This window comes from Zalophus californianus, chromosome 2 (assembly GCF_009762305.2).
Source record: "Zalophus californianus isolate mZalCal1 chromosome 2, mZalCal1.pri.v2, whole genome shotgun sequence".
NCBI lineage: Eukaryota > Metazoa > Chordata > Mammalia > Carnivora > Otariidae > Zalophus > Zalophus californianus.
The window spans coordinates 7,173,801-7,192,703 of NC_045596.1; the positions used below are offsets into that span (position 1 = coordinate 7,173,801).

An 18,903-nucleotide genomic window follows, 5' to 3' on the forward strand; every position below is an offset into this window, starting at 1 on the left:
AAAACTGTTTCGAATCGTGAATATTCAATAGGATCAAGAATACTGAATCTGGAATTCATCATTGAGCTTCCTGAAATACAGAATATCACATTGGAAGGTATTTGGTATTGGAAGGGCTTGGTGTGGAAGTGAACCAAAGTTGAATTCTGCATTCAAATGAAAACTTACATAGGAACATAAATAAAACAGTGAAACTTGAGAACTGCTCTGGGCAGGGGGTTGCCCAGTGCTGGCCCACGCTCTCCTGAAGTCTCGCATCTCTTCTGCGACAGGGCTGGAGAGCTCCCAGGATTCTGATGTAGACCAGCCGTGCCTACCTGCTTACCAGCAGGCATACGTTTTCTCAATTTTCCCCATTTGATCTTTAAGTTTTGAAAAGATTTGCCAACCATATGAACTGGAGTTATTTAGTAATTACATATGCCATGGATGTGACCACTATTTATTTCCTTTTCATCATGAATAATCTGCCATCCAAATCACCAAGGGATGTAATCATACTATGATATGAAATGCCATAAAACACTCTCCCCGTTGCTATCCTTAGTAGTAAAGTTAAGGAAGTGAATCGACATTGACATGTCTTAATTCTGGTTGTTGCTCTGTGCTCTTTTCTCTGTCCAAGGTGGGTCACAGACTGGACACCTCTGATTGAAGGGCTGTGATTACTTGCAATGTGAATGGGGTCAGTGCCTGGTCCACTAGTCACCCATCCCGTAAAATCATTTGATGTCATCAGCAGCCACCCAGAGCTTCTGCCCCTCATGCGCTGAGCAACGTGACATCATTGCACTGATAATCCCAGAAGTCCAAGACGACAACATCTGAACATTTTAGTGAGGATGTTGAGTTTCAGTGTGGAAAAGGGCACAGTTTACTTTAGGTTTTAAAGTTATTTAGAATTGCCAACTGACCCCCACTTCTCCATGAGGGACCCTTGAGAATCTACAAACCCTGGTTAGGCCCACTTAAGCCTAACTCCCTCTGTATAAAGAAAAGCAGACTTGAGACCCACAGATGCAACGCAGCGTGGCCAAAACCAAACAGTGAGTTGGTGGCAGCCTCTGAAATCCTAACCGATGTTGCTTTGTGGGACTATGCTGCCCGTGTTAAGTCTCTGGGTCATGGCTCAAATCCTTGGACTTTGACATAACTCATCATTGTAAGTGAATCAGGTGAATGGTATTTCAAAGGTGGGCATGAACTTGCTGCTGCTTAGCATCTACCAATGATGTGCATACATGCATATGTGTGTGTGCACAATCAAATGAGGGACTATGTGTGTGTGCATGGGTACCATCAAAGCCAGAGAGACCAAGAGCTTCTCTGGAGTAGTGGGCCAAGCACGTCTTTCTAAAACGGCAGGGGCTGACAGCGTGCCTCCTTCTAGTCGGTTGCCTATGGCAGAAGAAAGACCTCCACCTGAGCCTCAATTTTAATCACCTTTTTTCAACCAGAGGGCTCTTGAGTAGACTAGGCGGTCCTGGGCCCACCTGGATCACATCATCATGCACACACACACAGGTGCTTCTATATGCCAGGCCCTGAAACAATCCTTTTTAAAAAATGACTAATGCTATAAATCTGGAAATGGAACTTAACCTAATAGTATTGGTGTATGAAAACAAATGTAAACAGCTTACCTCTCTCTGTTCCAAGGACCTGCATTGAATTAACAACAACAACAAAATAACGTTGAGTGAATCTTGGTGATAGAGAATTTTACATTAAACCATGGTTTTTTGGAGCAGTTGGTTAGTAGAATTTGGACAACATTTTTGTTAGTATGGATTTTTTAAAACCTACAAATTATTCTCCAAAAGACTAAGCAAAATCAAAATGTTATACTCCCTGTGTGAGGCAACAGGCAAATATACAGTCTGCTGATGGGGCTATAAATTACTTTGACTCTTCTGAAAGCAGTTGAACCATAGCTGTCAAGAACCTTAGGATTGCTCCTATCTTCGTCCCGATAATTCCATCGATGAGACTTTTTTTCCTAAGAAAACACCTGAAATCTGGACCCAGTTCCATGCCCAAAGATGTCCAGTACATCATTACTTATGGTGTTAAGCCCTGGAAACAATCTCCGTGCCCATCTAAGTGAGAACAGTTAAGTAAATTTTGGTACTATACTGACTTATTGGAATATTATAAATGCATTGCAAGTATTTATACAGAGTATGAAATAGTACACTACAAGTACGTCTCAATGTTATGTGAAAAGTTCCGGCTACAAACTGGACTTATGATGTTTTTTACATGCAGGCGTGTGTGTGTGTTGGGGGGAGTGTACCAACCTTGGAGCCCAGATCTCCTGACTCACCTTGGCTCCACAGACAGGAAACCTTTAGCAACAAATAGCTCAGAGAGGCATTGAACCTCTTGTCTGAAGCTAGCCAACAGGCAAGCCCCTTTGTTTTGAAAACTTCCGTGTCAAAAAGAGTTGGGTTCTGGGAAAGAGGCCGTACATTTCATCATGGGCAGCAGATCAGGCAAATCTATAGGCTAAGTAAAAAGGATAATGAATCCATCCTAATGAGTGGTTTGGAAGTCTCCCCACTGAGTCTTGCCCGGGACTTTGGACCTGGCAGTTCTAAGTGCCCAGTCAGAGGCTGTTGTGGAGACAGCCTTGTTGAAGACAGTCTCAGACCTTTTCAAGGAGTTGGGGGAACAGAGCTGGAAACAGGGCTAAGAAGCCATCTGTCTGGGAGAGCAGGTGTTTTGTTTAATTGAGATCCAGACCACTTTGCGCTTAAGGGCTCTGAATTTAAAATGGAATGCGATTAGAAAAGTGGGGTAAAATCTCTTCAGTTTATCTGCTTTCCTTTTTTTTGTTGTTAGAAAATACACATTCAAGTTAAATAGTAATGCCTCCCTCTTTCCTTCCTTCCTTCCTCCTTCTCCTCCCTTTTTTTTTCTTTCAAGCTACTTTCGCTCGGAGGTGTCTGTGTTTCCTGAGGCAGAGAGTCACAGTGTGGGGAGTGGACCTGGGTTTTCAGGGGCTGGCCCTGTCTTCTGCAAGCTGTGGGGACTCTGGAAAATCTTCTACCCCTGAGGATTCTTTTTCTCTTAAGGTTTTGTGAGAATTAAATGAGACAATGAGTCTCTCTTTGACAACTCTAACGTGCTATGTGAAGTTGAGTTGGGGCGGGCAGCACACCACCGCTGCTGGGAATGGGTGCTGGTTCCCAAGATATAATGTGAGTGAGCACTTCACACCCAGGCATGGTATTTGCCCTATGAGATGGGCTTTTGTGGTGGAGAAATGGCCTTGACTCTGGGCCCAGACAAACAATGGGGAAGTGTCTTGGCAAAAGATAAGGAGGAAGAATGTGTTTTTCCAGTAGGCGGTGTTGTTCTTTAGATGATATCTACTTCTAGAATGCCAGGCAAAGTCACAAAGAAAACAAACTGTCCTGCATGACCCCTGCTGTCTGAGGCTGACCTTGCTACTTCCTTCTTGCTCCTTACTGATTGGAAGGCCTATTGTCTTTGCAGGCTGACCCATGAGTTGTGGACTACACATCATCTTGGGTGGCAGCTATCTGCAACCAGGGACACATAAATTTGACCCACAGGAACAAGGGGGTGGAGTCAGAGAGTGCCAAGTAGCAGAGTGCCACACCCACCTTTCTCCTTCCCGGGGGCGGGGGTGCGCTTGGAAAATCCAGCAACTCCCAGGAGAGGGAGAGCCGGGTGAGGTCCTGATTGGAACCAGGGCTCACTTTCTCATTCAGCAGTTATGTGCTGTCCTCCTTGCCGTGATTATCTGATGAATGAGAGGTAGTAAGTGTCTTGCTGAGTGACAAGTGAGAAGTGTGACTTTTGATTTTAGCATTCTCGTAAAGCCAAATAAGAAAGGACAGACGGACAGACAGAACAAAAGAAAGAAAGAAAATAGATGAACCTCTGCCATCTATATGTAAGAGCATGGTCAAAATACTAAGACAAGAACCAAGTCCCTTAGGAAGCCAGTGGGAATGAGGTGAGGCCATTCTGGTTGTTGGAGGGTGACTTTTCATCAGTCACAGCGGACCTACCACTTCTTAGGGAACTTGCTCATTGGGGGTTAGGGAGCTGAGTGTGGAGGGGCTCTAAGGCAGCTCCATGATACCTGACTTGCATGCTGTTTATTGAGCTTCTACTGCTCAGCTGGTCATTATGCACTTGCTTTGACTTACTTTAACTTTTTCACAACAACTTTGCAAAGAAGTATATCTATCTCTATTTTATGGCCAAGAAAACAGAAAGAGGGGTGGGGTTGTGTGTATATTCAAACCCAGGTCTGTGTGGGTCTGTATCTCAAATTTTTGTACTGAGCCAGCTTGTCTTCTCTTATGAACAAATGTCAAGGTATAGTACAATTTCCAATATCCTATTTCTGTAAAGCTGAAGACTGGAAGCCATTGGTAGAGGCTTTATGTCTTCCGTGGAAACTGGGTGCTCTTCATTGGACCGGTGAACTCCTCAGTATATTCAGGTGGCAAAATAAAACCTTGGACTAAGATCTGGATCTTGACATGTTTTGCTTTAGTTTTCTCATCTTCAAAGTAGAGCTAATAATACATTTGAGCATAGCTATTATGAAAATTAAGTGTGATAAAGTCTCTGAATCAAATAGTGTCTTGCCCATCACAGATGCTAATGCACAGAAATCCCTTCTTTGTTTCCTAGGACAAAATTTCCACTTACCTCACTTAAGTCCTTTAAGTTTATCTGCCTGTAAGGAAAATAAATACGGTGTTACATAAAATACAGTTCATAGTCAAGATAAAATCACTCTGAGCACTTAAAAACCTTTGACTGCGTTTTCATTGCCAAGTTAACAGCCATGGTCCAGTGTGATATCCATCACTGTACTATAAAGCAAAAGCCAGGTTATTTTTCTCATAATTTTCTAAGCAACAGAAGAAGTTACGAGGCAATATGAAAGGTGGTGACAGAAAGGGGACATGAATAAACTAGCTTCTCATTTTTGGAGAATTTCAATAATGTCTTCATTTCTCCTGACATTTGGTTTTCCGTGTTGGGTTTCATTAGCACAGTCGGACCTGCTATTATTAGCTTGATTGCAAAGTTCTTCGTGTTTTGCTTTGAGGAAGCATAAAGAGTCCTACGAGTGAAGTTGTAGGGTACAGCGGGATTCCCAGGAAGCCGATGCTTCCATGAAGGGAGACTGAGACAGACCATGAAATGAATGATGGGGTAAGAACTCAACGCACAGTGTGCTGACGTGCGCCCTGGGCAGGTCTCAGAAGAGCCAGCAAGCCTTTCGTGGATACTGTCAATTCAATCACTTTGCGCCTCTGAACCTCGTCTTTCTCATCTGCAAAATGGCCACAAGAACATTCATCTTGGGGGGTTACTGTGAGGATTGCTAGCGATAAGGATGACAATGTGGGGCGCTCAGTGGGCTCTGCTGTTGGGATGTGGTCAAAGTCAGATGAGGAGTGATGAAGGCGTGGGGGTGACAGGCACATTCTATCTGCCTGGGTCTGCTGGAGAGGGCCTGGTCCTGAGGGAATGTGGGGAGGTTGAGACAGCAACACCAGCCGCAGAAGACGACTGTTGATCTAGGGTGATGGAGATGAGCCCAGGAGCACACAGCGCTCAGATGCTGCATCCTGCTCTCAGACCCCCAAGTAGCAGGCAAATGGACTGAGGGCCATATTTTGTAACCAGCTCATCAGCCCATCAGGGATGGTACGTCTGCGCCCTGCCTCCCACTTTTAATGGGGCAAGTGGGAAGATAAAGAGATATGATCAGAAGTAATAAAGTTGAACAGACACCCATAGTATTAATTATTTGGGTTAAATTGAGGCTAATTTCTGTTTTTAATGTTTAAGAGACTCTGGCATTTTAGGATTACTGACCGATTGGCCATGTGGCCTCAATTTAAAATGTGCAATTGATCGTGACTTTAAGTGACAAAGAGTCAAGCTACGTTTGCCTCCACTTATAAAGATTTCAAACTTTTGGAGAGAACTTGAATTTTTTCTAGATTTATATATTTACCTTATTAGATTTATAAAAATTTATGAAGTTTTGCTCGTTAGGGTTTAAAGTTAGGTGTATACAGGTATTTCAAATATTTAAGGAGGTTTAACTGAGTTTGTAAATAAGTCTTATTGTCTAAGATTCCTTAACCTACCTAGTGTGACAGAGTGTCCTTCTTTTTAGATAGAATTGCTTGATTTGTAAATAACTAATATACTTGATCAATGGAAATGTGAGGCTTTTGGAAAGTTAGGCTTTGGAAGTGGTAACATTAAAAAATGGATTTTTAAGTAAGAACCCCAGTAATTGTAGGAGTGTTTTCTGTGCATGGCAATGTCTCTGGGCCTGGAAATGCCTATGTTGACAAGACTCCCCAAGTTAGTTGCTCCCTTTATCTATAAAATGAAGGCATCGGGCTTTGGGGTGGTTGGGAGTGGTTGGGGGGAGACCTGCACAGTCACAAAATGGCAGAACGGGGTGGGGACCTGCCTGCCCCCCCGCCCCCGAGAACCACACCACCTCCCTGAGAGCGTCTTTCATCTCGTGTAAGTTGTTCCATGTTCTGTTTCAGAGATGGCCAATAAACCGTGGTCACTGCCCACATGGCACGAATAAGCTTCCTGACATCCTTTCCTGTGCAAAATAGGTGCTCAGTGTGTATTTGAGGATAATCCATTTTACTTGTAAAAATAGCCCTTCTTGAGCCTCCCTTGGATTTCGCTTAGTTTTAAATAAACCAGGTTTGAATCCTTGCTCTGTCATCTGTGAGCTCCCTCATCCTCTGGAAGTGAAGTCCCTTCTCTGAAGCTTGGTTTTCCCACCTGTAAAATGGGTAAGCCCACACAGAAATGAAGAGGGTTGATCAAGGTGCTCATGAAATAATATACATGAAAGCTATTTGGAAGAAAATAACACCTTCCATCTGCAGAACGCCTTTCACAGTGACCCTTTCTTTTAAATGGAACTTTTGTTCTGAGATAATTGTAGGTCTCCTGCTCATGTAAGAAGGTATACAGAGAGATCCTGTATGCACCTCACCCAATTTCCCCCAATGGCAACATCCTGCAAAACCATAATAATTAAATCCACTCTAAAATCAGTATTTCCCGTTAAGTTCCCGTTCCCATGCAAATTTGTTTATCTTCTTGGTAATCCATGCTTCCTCTCTTCAAGGACTCTGGTTTCTCAATATCTCCACCGATTTTTTTTTGTTTTCACTTTCCAAATCGTCAGGATGTACATTTTTGTCCCCGAGATTGCTTGAACTGACATGGTGCTGGCTTTGCTGGTTGCAAAGGGAAAACTGAAGTTTTGTTGGTTAAATAGCAGGTACCTTCTGTAAATTAGATTTTGGCTTAACCCTGCAGCATGGGGTTGGAGTTTGCTGAAGCTACAGGGAGACGTCGTGGCTCGTGACCTCTCTGCATTTCGGTGTCCCTCTCAGTAAACTGGAGATTGTGATCTTGCTCTCCGCACAATGTGGTTGTGGGACTACATGAGGTAGAGCATCCGAAAGACCCCAGAGTGGACCCATTGTATTTAATCAGAGCTCAGCAAATGTTGTTTCCCCTGATGATTACTCAGGATGCTTTTATTTGGTGCACATGCCATGGCATTAAAAATACAAGGGAGTTATTCCCTTTTTAATCTCTTTCTAATTATGTCAAAGAGAGAGTCTCCATGTGGTGATGACTTTATCCAAATATTGCTCTTGCATTTAATTGTCTTTAATTGTCTGAGAGAGGAAATGCCACTGGCGCAAAGTTTGGGTCTGAAACTGTCTGTGTGGTAGTTATGCTAATGATGTTCCCCTTTTAAGTACATTTCCTTACTTTAAAAAATGAGCTGAGCCAAAAATATTAAGTACGTGGATATGATAAAAATCATAACGGTACATCAGTGGTTGAGAATGCCCAGTGAACATTCCCCTGACTTCAAAGTTCTCTTCTAGCTTTCAGTCATTGGTGAAGGATTTAAGTGGCGTGTTCATGAACTGAAGTGCTTCGATTCAGCAATGGTTTTGTGAAGCCAAGACCTAGCTTTCAAACAGAGACTGGCTGAGCAGGTGGAGACAAATGGGTGCAGCAATGGGCAGAGCCGCATTCACCATCGGGAGAACAGAGACCGTTGTAAAGGGCTGCAGCTGTCGGCTGCCTTCAGTGGCCACCGTGGATTACCCCATGTGAATCACAGCCTCCCTTGACAGAGTGCCGTCCATCCCCAAGTGCCCACAGAGCAGCTGGTAGGAGGGGAGCGGGCACTAGTCTTCCTGCATGGACTGAAGCAGCTCAGCTCTCCAAAGTCCCTTCTGTTTTCAGAGAAAGTGAACCTAGCCACAGCCTCCTGTGGTTGTGGACAGGCCACGTGTGGGTCATTAGAAATGGCCATCTGACTACCAATATGGCGCCCAACTCAAAATGAATTTGGCAGCTCTCCTCCTCCTTCCTGGTGTCTCACACAGGCTCTGCATGTTTTTGACCCTTCAACAGTCCTACGCCAGCCCTATAACTTTGACCAAGTCACCTAACCTCTGTGAATCTTAGTGACCCTATGTGCCCAATGGGTAGGGAAGTTATTATTACCAGGCACCTGCTACGAACCAGCCACTGAGCCTTTGAAAACCATACTTTAGAGGGCTGCTGGAAGCATATAGTAAGATGGGATGTCATGACACTCTGGAGGGGTTGATGGGGAAGAGACCTAGCCAGGTTCTTGTCACTTCTAAAAGTGATTAAACAAATTTAACTATGGCTGCAGAAACCCAAAAGGATGCAAAATGCAAACTTGTAAGGATTCCAACACCATGGTGTTGGCTGCACTATAGGTTGGAGTGATCCAGACTGCGGAGGAACTCATTTGCAGATCAAGGGAGTATTATTTTAGACGCTGGAAGCTGGAGCATATGTAGGAACGGCCTAAAGACCATCAAAGCTTTACTGACAGATTCTTGGAAACTGGTTCCCTCTGGGTCCTTAGCTCTGCCTGCATGTCAGATTCACCCAGCAGAGCTTTAAAAAACAGTGATGGGTTCTTCTTACCTCTCAGAGTGATTAAAGCACATACTGGGGAATAGTACTTTTAAAAAAGCTTTCCGAATTATTTTAAGGTAAAGCCAGAATGAGAAACATTGCACTAGAATATATAGCCTGTATTTCAAGAGAAAAATAGGGTTATGGGTGCCTAATTCTGTTGGGAACAGATGGGAGATGATGTTCAGGTATTTTTCTTTCTTTCTTTGCCGTGACAGATATTCTCCTAGGCGCTCTGGAGAAATCCTTACCACTCTGTCACATGGGGACAGTTCCGCTGTCTTCACAAACACGGAAACTCAGAACCGTTTGAGAGCTTTATGAGATGAGGTAGCCAGAAGTGACTCAGTGGGGATCCAAACCCAGTTCTGCTGGGTCCCAATACCTGTCCTTTCCAGGATGAAGAAACAGAAGGAAGAGAAGATCCTCTCTTTTTCTCCACACTGAACAACCTCATCAGCTCTGATATTTTATTCATCCTATGTTCGACCTCCTTACTTCTCTGAGTTTTGACCAGTTCTGAACATATTAGACTATTTGGTCAGTAGCGTCAGGGATTTTACGTTTTTTACATTTTACGTTTCCAATTCTGATGACATCACTTTATGGGTTTCATGGTCAATTATTGGCTGTTGTCGCCTCCCTGTTTCTCTCACTTTGAAACTAGAAATCAAAACAGAGCAAACTTGGTGACTCCCAGTCTGGCTAGGAAACGGCAGAAGGAAACACAGATTTATCGAAGATGTACTATGTGCCAGGCAGACACTGCGCTAGGAACTACGCACACTGAACTGAGTCAGTCCCCCCTTTTGGGGTGGAACAGACAGACCTGTATCCAAATAATTATACAGGGTGAGGGATAGGCAAGGGTGCCAACAGGAAACGGCTCAAGGTCACAACTATGTGCTGGGCAGGAAGTGTGGAGCGCTTGGCATGATTCATCTTGTGTAATTCTATTAGCCCATGAAGTAGGTGGTAGGTATTACTGTTATCCTCACTTTACCGCCCAGAAGGACGAGGGCTGGGTGAAGTTTAGTCATTTGCTCTAAAGCACTTTCTCAAGCTCTGCACTATTGACCTTTGAGGGCTCATTATTCTTTGTCATAGGGCGGTCCCGTACACTGCAGGGTGTTTAGCGGCATCCCCGGCCTCCACCCACCAGATGCCAGGAGAATTCCCACCACCCGACTCGTCGCAACAAAATGTGTCTCTGGACGCTGCTAACTTCTCCGAGGGCAAAGACACCTCCAACCCAATCTGCCAGTTCATAAGAAGGAACACCTAAATTTCAACTGGGGCAGTTGGAATCGACACCTGAGAGCTTGCATCCCTCCCCACACTGCAAAGGCCGGTGGAGAAGCTGGCAGACCAGGGGAAATGGCACGGGGGAGACGAGGGTTCTGCCTGGAGGAGGTATGTTTGCGTGGGGCTGCCAAGGATGAAGAGATGAAGAGACATTCACCAGAAAAATAAGGGGGAAATGGCCTTTTAGGCTCTTCAGCGTTCCCCAGCAGAACCAGTGATGACTGGGTTTTCCACAGTAGCTCAAAATGTGCCTGATATTTTTAATTTATCTATGAAAAATGCTGACTAACTAATGCCTTGTGCTCCAGCCTGCTGATTCAAGCTTTCCATAAGAAAGCATCATTGATTCCATGCAGGAACAAGAGAGAAATGTTAATCTCTGTTCTGACTTCAAAAATGAGGACATTCTGGAAATTCAAACTCTCTTGGGGGAAAAAAAGCACCTATTCGCATTTGTTACATTTTGTGATTGTTGTTGGCTGCCAGCTGACCCACACGTTTGGGAATGGGATTTTGTCATCAGCTAATGACAGAGAGTTGGCAAAAATGGCAATAACGTTTTTGACAAATGGGTTTTCACGCATGGTTGTATTCCCACAGCTGGGGTGGTGAGAAGCTGGGGGGCAGTATTGGTCCACAAGTAACCTGAACCCCCTTTCAGTTTTTACGTAAAAGGTCCTGATTTCTTTCTGGCACTTAACATTTCCTTCTGTAACAGTTCAGGTCTCAAGTGAGGCTTTGTTTCAGTTTTATTACAAACAAGGTGTATTTTCTTTCTTTGTTTTTTTTTTTTTTTAACGGTTTTTATTTATTTGTCAGAGAGAGAGATAACAGGGGGAGCGGCATGCAGAGGGAGAGGGAGAAGCAGGCTTCCCACAGAGCAGGGAGCCCGATGCAGGACTCCACCCCAGGACCCTGGGATCACGACCTGAGCTGAAGGCAGACGCTTAACCGACTGAGCCACTCAGGCGCCCCAAGAAGGTGTATTTTCTGTTAAAGAATCAAAGTGCAGTTTTCTAAGAGTATTTTCCCTCCAGGCATCATTGGTTCTTCCCAGCACATTAGGGACACTATTTCCCGAGATCGCTGGTTGTCCTCCTCACCCTCCTGAGCCCACCAACCTCCCTGGGCATTTCACCAGCAACAACACCAAACCTGTCACCTGGGACCTTTCTGGACGTCAGGGAAGCTGATCCTCTGAGGGAGGGGTGACCGGCGGCTCTCCGGCCGGGGGGGCAAGGGCTGGTACTTCTTTGGGAGAGTGACAGGTGGCCTGCGGGAAGAGTCACAGTGAGAGTCTGAGAAGGTTAGCTGTGCAAGTGCCTCCTCAACCAGCCCTAGCCTCCGTGTCCCCAGCTTTGGGTGGGAAGTCCATTTTGGGGTGCTGGCTCCTTGACAGGGCAGTCTGATCCATTTCAGGTAGCTGCGATTATCCGAATACTGGAGGAGCCTAAAGCTCCCTCCCTGCAACGTGCCCTTTGGTCTTGTTCTGTTTTCCAAAGGGCGGGATGTCATTTTCTGCAGGGCATCATAGATTTCTCAATATGCCACCTATCTGAGATTGAGGAAGACTGCAAGATGTGAGCTCTTTAAAGGCCCCCAAAGAATTAGGAGCATGTTTGAGAGTCAGTGAATATCTCACTCACCCATTTATTCTCACATTCACTCATTTATAAAGCATATCAGGCACTACTGATGGAGGCTGGAGATGCAGAGAGCAAAGACACAGTCCATGCTCAAGATACTTCCCTCCAGAGTGGCAGAGAGAGAAGCCATGAGAGGTTACCAGCAAGGGTGGTTCGCGCTGTGAGGGAGGTCCTCTTGGGCCTCCGAGTAGGACAGCAGAGTGCCTGACTCACCCAGAGCCCGAGAAGTCAAGGCTGTGACTCTCACCTTTATGTGTATGTATAATAGAATGATAGTAGTATTTCTATGTATACCAGATAGAAAAATCTATGTGCATATATAAATATAGGCCTATACGTTGTAAGTTCCTGAAGGCATTTTCTAGGGCCAGTACTCTCGGGGGGGGTTTCTGTACTAAACGGAGGGAAGAAACAGGGAAAGGGGGCACATCTCGGACTGATGAGTGAAGGTACGTGGAGTGGCTGACTTGTTCGACCTTGTTCACTGGCAAGCTCATCTTAGTTTCTCAACTATCAATGGTTCGTGTTTTTCTTTTTTAAATTCTGGAACTAATCATTTAAGTGCGTAGCAAAATACAATTTCTATTTTAGGTGTCTTACCGAGGAGGTGGTAAAGGAGTCTGCAGAAGGAAAGAGAATCAGAAATTAAATTTATTGTTCTCTGAGCAGAAGTAATGCTTAACAATTTTGGGGTTTACAAATAGAAATGACAAATCCCAACCAAACGTCTGGGTTATATTTTTCAAGTGATATCTAAGCCTTTACATTGTCCACATCCCCATGCTTCTAAAATAAAGAGTGGGTAACAAACACATTTTAATGATTTCTCTTACCTTGTTTCCCTTTGTGGGTCTGTCTCCTGAAACATAAGAGGGAGAGCAGTGAGTTTATGGAAAATGTCATCAAGTTAGTTTTACATATGTTTGAATGGAAATCATTCCCATTTGAATAATCTTGATGATAATGTCAGTTAAGGTTTGTTGAGATCTTACTAGGTACCCAGGACCTAATTATACTAGTTATGTGATCTCATTCGATCCTGGCCTTTGTTCTGGAAGTGAAGAGCGAGGTATGGGAAAGTTACTCTCCAGTCACCCCGTAAATGGTAGAACGAAGACTTCACTGCATGCGGTACGACTCCCAAGGTCCCCCTCTTAACCACTAATTCTTGATTAGAATTAACATTCTTATATATCTCTATAGTTATCTCATTATTTCAAATTCCTGCCAAACACCCTCACTGGATATTTCTGAGCAGAGGAAAATAGCATCACAGTATTTTCCAGATGGGAGGGTTTTCTAAGACTCCCAAATCCAACTTTTATTTCAGACCAAAGTAAGGACAAACTAGGTAGGACAATTGCTCAAGACCACCCAACCCGAGAAAAGCCTGAATGAAGGTCAGGAAGGCTTTTCCTGACTCTTAGGTAGTTTTATTTCCACGACTGGATTCAACTCAAAGACAGTTATTGGGCTACTACTGTGAGCTAAGAGTAGCACAGAACCAGGCGCCAGAATAGAAAGACAACAGGCCTTCCCCTCAAGGTGCTTATGGTTGTTCGGTTTCCAGGCAAAGGTCTGGGTTCTGGGGATGCAGTGAGGGTGAGACACTGTCCCTGTCACCAGAGGGTTTATACCTAGGAGCACAGATGTGCATTGAAAACACTATTAAATCTCTGAGAATTTGAGAGAGAAGGTCATGGTATTAAAGGGACACACAGGACATTTAAGTTAGTCCCAGGGTGTCAGAAAAAGCCTCCTTGAGAAAGCAACGTTCACTGATCTGTAAGAGCGGGTGTGGTGTCGTAAATGGTGTTTTATATGGCTGTGGGAGGAGCTAATGGGAAAACGTGGCTCCTGTCAGAGGTGGCTTCACCCTGGGCTGCTTACTGGTCTCCACGTGCTTTGTTTCCTTGTGTGTGAAGCAACGAGTCCGGATGGGCTCAGTGGTTTTTAACCAAGCTCTGAAGGGCACCCTGGGCTCCCCTGGAGACTCGTAAGGAGCCGGAGGGTTATGGGACTGGTTTCTGGCTCATTGTCGTATGTCACAGGAGGCTTCATTCCATCTGCTTCCAGATTTCTTTTGGGGAGAAGTCCAGCTGGCCCAGAAAAACACAACACTACAAACACTTGTCTGGATGATTTCAAGGGCTCTTCCGGGTCTGAGATAATTACTTGAGTGAGCAAAATTACCATTCTCCGTATTTTGTTTTTGGAAAACACTTTTTAAATGGATAGACTAGATTTCTCAGCATACATTCAAAGACTAATGGCAAACAGGAATCGTAGATATTCTTGGCATTGTAAAAACCAAATAGGATCCGGGATGGATTTCAGCAACAGTAGCAATCTAGTTAATGTGAGATCTTTGGCTATATCAATGGTATTTCCAAAGAGCCCAGACCACATGATGTCCTCTTAAGGCACCAGGCCAGAAAACGTAAGATTAAGTTCGTCTCATTTTGTTGTGCTTTGGCTTGACCCACAGAGCTCCCCAGTGGACTGTCTCGCTGTTCATATTGATGCCTTTCCCTGTGAAGCTAGACGCTGGCTTTCTAAGAGGCCTTTCTTTATCGCTACCACTATATCTATGGGGGATCGATTCAATTTACTGGAAAAAAAAATTCAATAAGGAGACTGAGTATCGGGGATTCAGTAGGCACATTCCATTTATCATTTCAGAGATATCTATCCCCATGGCTTCAGTGACTGAGCTCAGAAAAGGACATCTCTCTTCCTTTTATTCATTGGCTTATTATTGCGCATGTAGGGTACGTCAGGCATGGGTTCATTTGTAATATATTTATTGGTGCAGGTGTTGGGGAATATAATCCCCAAACAAAAGTTGCTATCCCCATGTAACTTGTATTTCAGTGGCAGGACGTAGAAAACAAATAAAAGTATACAATGACAATGACAGGTGAGGACATGTGCTCCCAAGAAAAATGCAACAGAGTGCGGGAGAAAGCAGGGCCATGGAGAGAGCAGGAGCATGAAGAGTTCTCCATCTGTCATGCAAGAGAGATGGGGAACGGGGTGACCATTTTTAGGCAGATCCCAGAAAGACTCTCTGATTAGTTAATGAGAGCAGAGACCCAAGGAAATTGAGGGAATCATGTGACTGTGTGGGCAGGAGTTTTGTGACAGAGGGAAGAGCAAGTGCAAAGGCCCTGAGGTGAGATGAATAAGAGGGAGGTACCATTTGAATAGTGGTTGCTGAGGTAGGGACATGCCCAGATCACCTGCTGTCTTGTAGGCTGTGGGAAGAGCTTTGTCTTAAACACGTTGCATCTTTTGATACACTGTTCATGTGTCCTGTGTCTTCATTATGATATGACATTTTCTCTGGCATCACTTAGACTTAGTTCCCCACCCCCAACAATTAAAAAAATTTTGTATATGATATCATTAGCAACAGCTGTGGAGATTTTGGCTATCTCAGGTATGTCTATTAGTAGTCATTTATGCTGTCAAACTTCACTTGTTTGTTGCTTAGATAATTGAAATCCTACGGACTAGTGGGTAAGAGTGAATTTCAAGAATCCTACAAGTGAGAAAACTGGATCAAATAGGCAAAGTACCATGCCATGCTGTGATAATTCATAAAATCCAACCAGCTTTGCTTTGGGGAGGGGAGTGTTTAATAAAGTAATAACAGCTCAGGTATTTGGGATAATGGAAGAAGATGAGATACGGAGTGGATTTTCTGGAGTTTGAATCTTGATTCTGCTACTTACTATAGGCAGGATCATAGCAGGTCCTCAATAAATATTTATGAAATAAGCAAATGGATTGAAGGACAGCTGAGTTTTCTCATCTGGAAAAGTGAGAAATGGCTATTCACACTTCACTGGAATTCATGCATGGAATACACAGGTTAATGCACTTCAAGTATGTGGCTTGTTAATGCACGCCCAGTTATTAGCATTATTGTGTGATGGACAGTTAGAGGGGGAATGACAATTTACTCTCCTTGTGAAGTACACACAAATATTCTCAAATGCTAGGAAAAGTTTCCCCTCTGTCACATAAGAAGACCCAAATGTTTGTTCTCTGGGGTCCTCCTTCCCTTGAAATTCAATAAAGTGGGTTTCACGAGGAGGAGGCTGGCATGCTCGCCATCTGGTGGCCATCTGGGTAATTAGCACCATCTGCCAACAGCGTGTCCTCATTTGCTCTTCGCTCTGCAACAAGATTGATTTCACTTCCGCTGCAACATTTATTGCTGCTTCAGCGGTAATGTGGTGAGATGAGCACAGCATGGCTGTAGAATCTGATGGATGGGGTTGGACTATTACCTCCACAACTTATTAGGGAGAAATCACAAAGAAATTGTCAACCTTACAGGGTTCTGTGAAGTATAAGCAAAGGATCCTGTTCTGTTGGAGCAGCTTGTCCAGCGTACAAAGCTTGCTGTTAAATTTTAGGAATTTTGCAATGCGGTTGTTAAACACAGCCATTATTAAAAAATAAACTATTTCATGTACACTTCAGTTATATCAGATTGCCGAACTGTCTTCCAAGTGGCTGTGCTATTTTGCGTTCCCACCGGCAATGCATGAGAGTTCCTGTTGCTCCATATCTTCACCAGCATTTGGTGTTGTCCGTCCTCTGGATTTTGGCCATTCTTCAAGGTGTTTAGTGGTATCTCATTATTGCTTTAATATGTACTTCCCTGTTGACGTATGATGTGGAACATCTTCCCATATGCTTATTTGGTGACGTGGCTATTGAGGTCTTTGGCCCCCTTTTTAATCGGACTGTTGGTTTTTTTATTGTTGAGTTTTACGAGCTCTTTGTATATTTTGGACAACAGCCCTTTATTCGGATGTGTCTTTTGCATATATTCTCTACAGGTCTGTGACTTGTCTTCTTGTTCTCTTGACATTGTCCTTCCCAGAGCAGAAGTTTGTAATTCTCAGGAAGCCCAGCTCATCAGTGATTTCTTTCATGGATCGTGCCTTTGGTGTTTTGTCTGGAAAGGCATCACCACGCCCAAGGTCGTCAAGGTTTTCTACTCTGTTATCTTTTAGGAGTTTTATAGTTTTGATTTTTAATTTAGGTCTCTGATCCATTTTGATTTAAATTTTGTAAAGGACCTAAGGCCTGTGTTTAGATTAATTTCCTTTTTTTTAAAGAAGAGGATGTCCTGTTGTTCTAGCACCATTTTTTGGAAAGACAATCTTTGCTCCATCGGATTGCCTCTGCTGCCTTATCAGAGATCAGTGGACCATATGTGGCTTGATTTCTGGGCTCTCCATTCTGCTCCACTGATGCATTTGTCTGCTCTTTTGCCAATACCGCACTGTCCTGATTACGGGGCCTTTATAGTACGTCTGGAAGTAGGATAGTGTCAGCGCCTCATATTTGTTCTCATACTTTTTTTCCCCCAGAGATCTGTTTTCGGATATTTACCACTGCTTGTAATCTGGTGTTGGCACTACTACTAATGAGCTGAGTGATTCAATACAAATTGGCCTCTCTGGGCTTCCGTATCCTCATCTGTGACTTAAACGGGGGGACAAAGATACGTAGGATCCAAGCATGTGTTTCTTGATAGAAGGGACAAGACACAACAGAGTGGCAACAAATGGAATCTTTGAAATCATTCACGTGGGGTTCGAATCCCTCCTCTGTCACTTACTGAGTGACAGTGGGCAAATCATGCAAACGCTCTGGGCTTTGGGTTCCATGTCTGCAGAATGCAGATCAAGAAGCATAGTTCCTTGGAGGTGGTTAGAATTAAATAAAATAATACTTGTTTTTCACTTAGCTGTCATTTTATTTATGTTAAATATATGCCATACCCTTTATCTATGAAATATGATCATGAAGATCAACACTTCAGAAATGGACCATCAGTGTAATGTTCTGTAATTAGAGAGACAGACTCTGGGCTAAAATGGATAAAACCTGGGCTCAGTCACAGTATTCATCATGTCTAAGAGTTTTATGATATATGGACGTGAACCATCAGGACTGCATGTCCTGACGATTAATTATGGAAGAGCTTAAGAAGCAACTTAGGATCCAAGTGGCTAATGTAGATCTGACAAGGCTCCTTTGAGAAACCTCTCCAAGTCTGTTGAAGCGTTCAGAAATTAATTCCAACAATAAGTTGCTGACACCCTTCTTTGGATTGGGCGGGAGAGAGTAAGTTAGGCTAAGCCACGGATTTGAGAGGGACATACCTTCTTTAGCAACTGCTCAAATTGGGTCAGAAAGTATAGTCTCAGGAGCGTGTACACCAACATGCACTTGACCATGTACAGCTGCATGCTGGGGTTAGTGATGGATGTGGGATAGAAGCATCTTCCCCAAACAAGGCTGGGGAAGGTCTTCTCTGCTGACCTGGATGTCTCAGGGAATGGAGGGAGGGAGGGCATGTAGGGCACGTGAAGGACTGAGACTTCAGGGGGTGACTTGGGCAGTGGGGTGGGTGGGTTTGTGTGTCTGGATTCACAAAATGTTAGAGACCATTGTGTTCTACTCTCTTTCTACAGATGGGATATTAAGGCCCAGTGAGGGAATATCTTTGCCTAGATTTAGAAACAGAGAAAGAGATGGGACCAGAAGCAAGCAACCCGGGCCTCTTGACTTGCTCCTCCACAGGCCCCCACCTAGTGGGGGTGCATGACTGAGGGTCACAGGCTCATCTCCAGCTGGTCCAGTGACACCTGGAAATGCTGATTGAATACGCTTTTAAAATGGGCTAAATTTGAGACTTAATTGAATAAATATTTACTATGCATCCACTATGTGTGCAGCACAGCGCTATGTGTTTGCTGTAGGGATAATAATGTTCAATAAATGTTGATCCTTGTGATTGAGGAGGCTAGCTTGTTTTTCATGTTCATCTACAAGACTTATTTTGTATGCTGAACACCAGACTGGATAGAGCATGAAATGGTTTGTTTTTTTT

General features: G+C 44.0%; 1 protein-coding gene across 1 annotated transcript in view; it reads right to left on the bottom strand.

Annotated features, from left to right (window-relative positions):
• Nucleotides 1–18,903, bottom strand: part of CLNK (cytokine dependent hematopoietic cell linker) — a 160,599-nt gene that overhangs the window by 25,695 nt on the left and 116,001 nt on the right. Inside the window, exons 9-13 of the mRNA XM_027600401.1 lie at nt 12,815–12,840; nt 12,582–12,601; nt 11,498–11,608; nt 4,696–4,723; nt 1,644–1,662 (exon numbers count right to left, since the gene is read on the bottom strand). Of these exons, the coding sequence (XP_027456202.1) occupies nt 1,644–1,662; nt 4,696–4,723; nt 11,498–11,608; nt 12,582–12,601; nt 12,815–12,840 (204 nt within the window). The remainder of the gene's footprint in view (nt 1–1,643; nt 1,663–4,695; nt 4,724–11,497; nt 11,609–12,581; nt 12,602–12,814; nt 12,841–18,903) is intronic.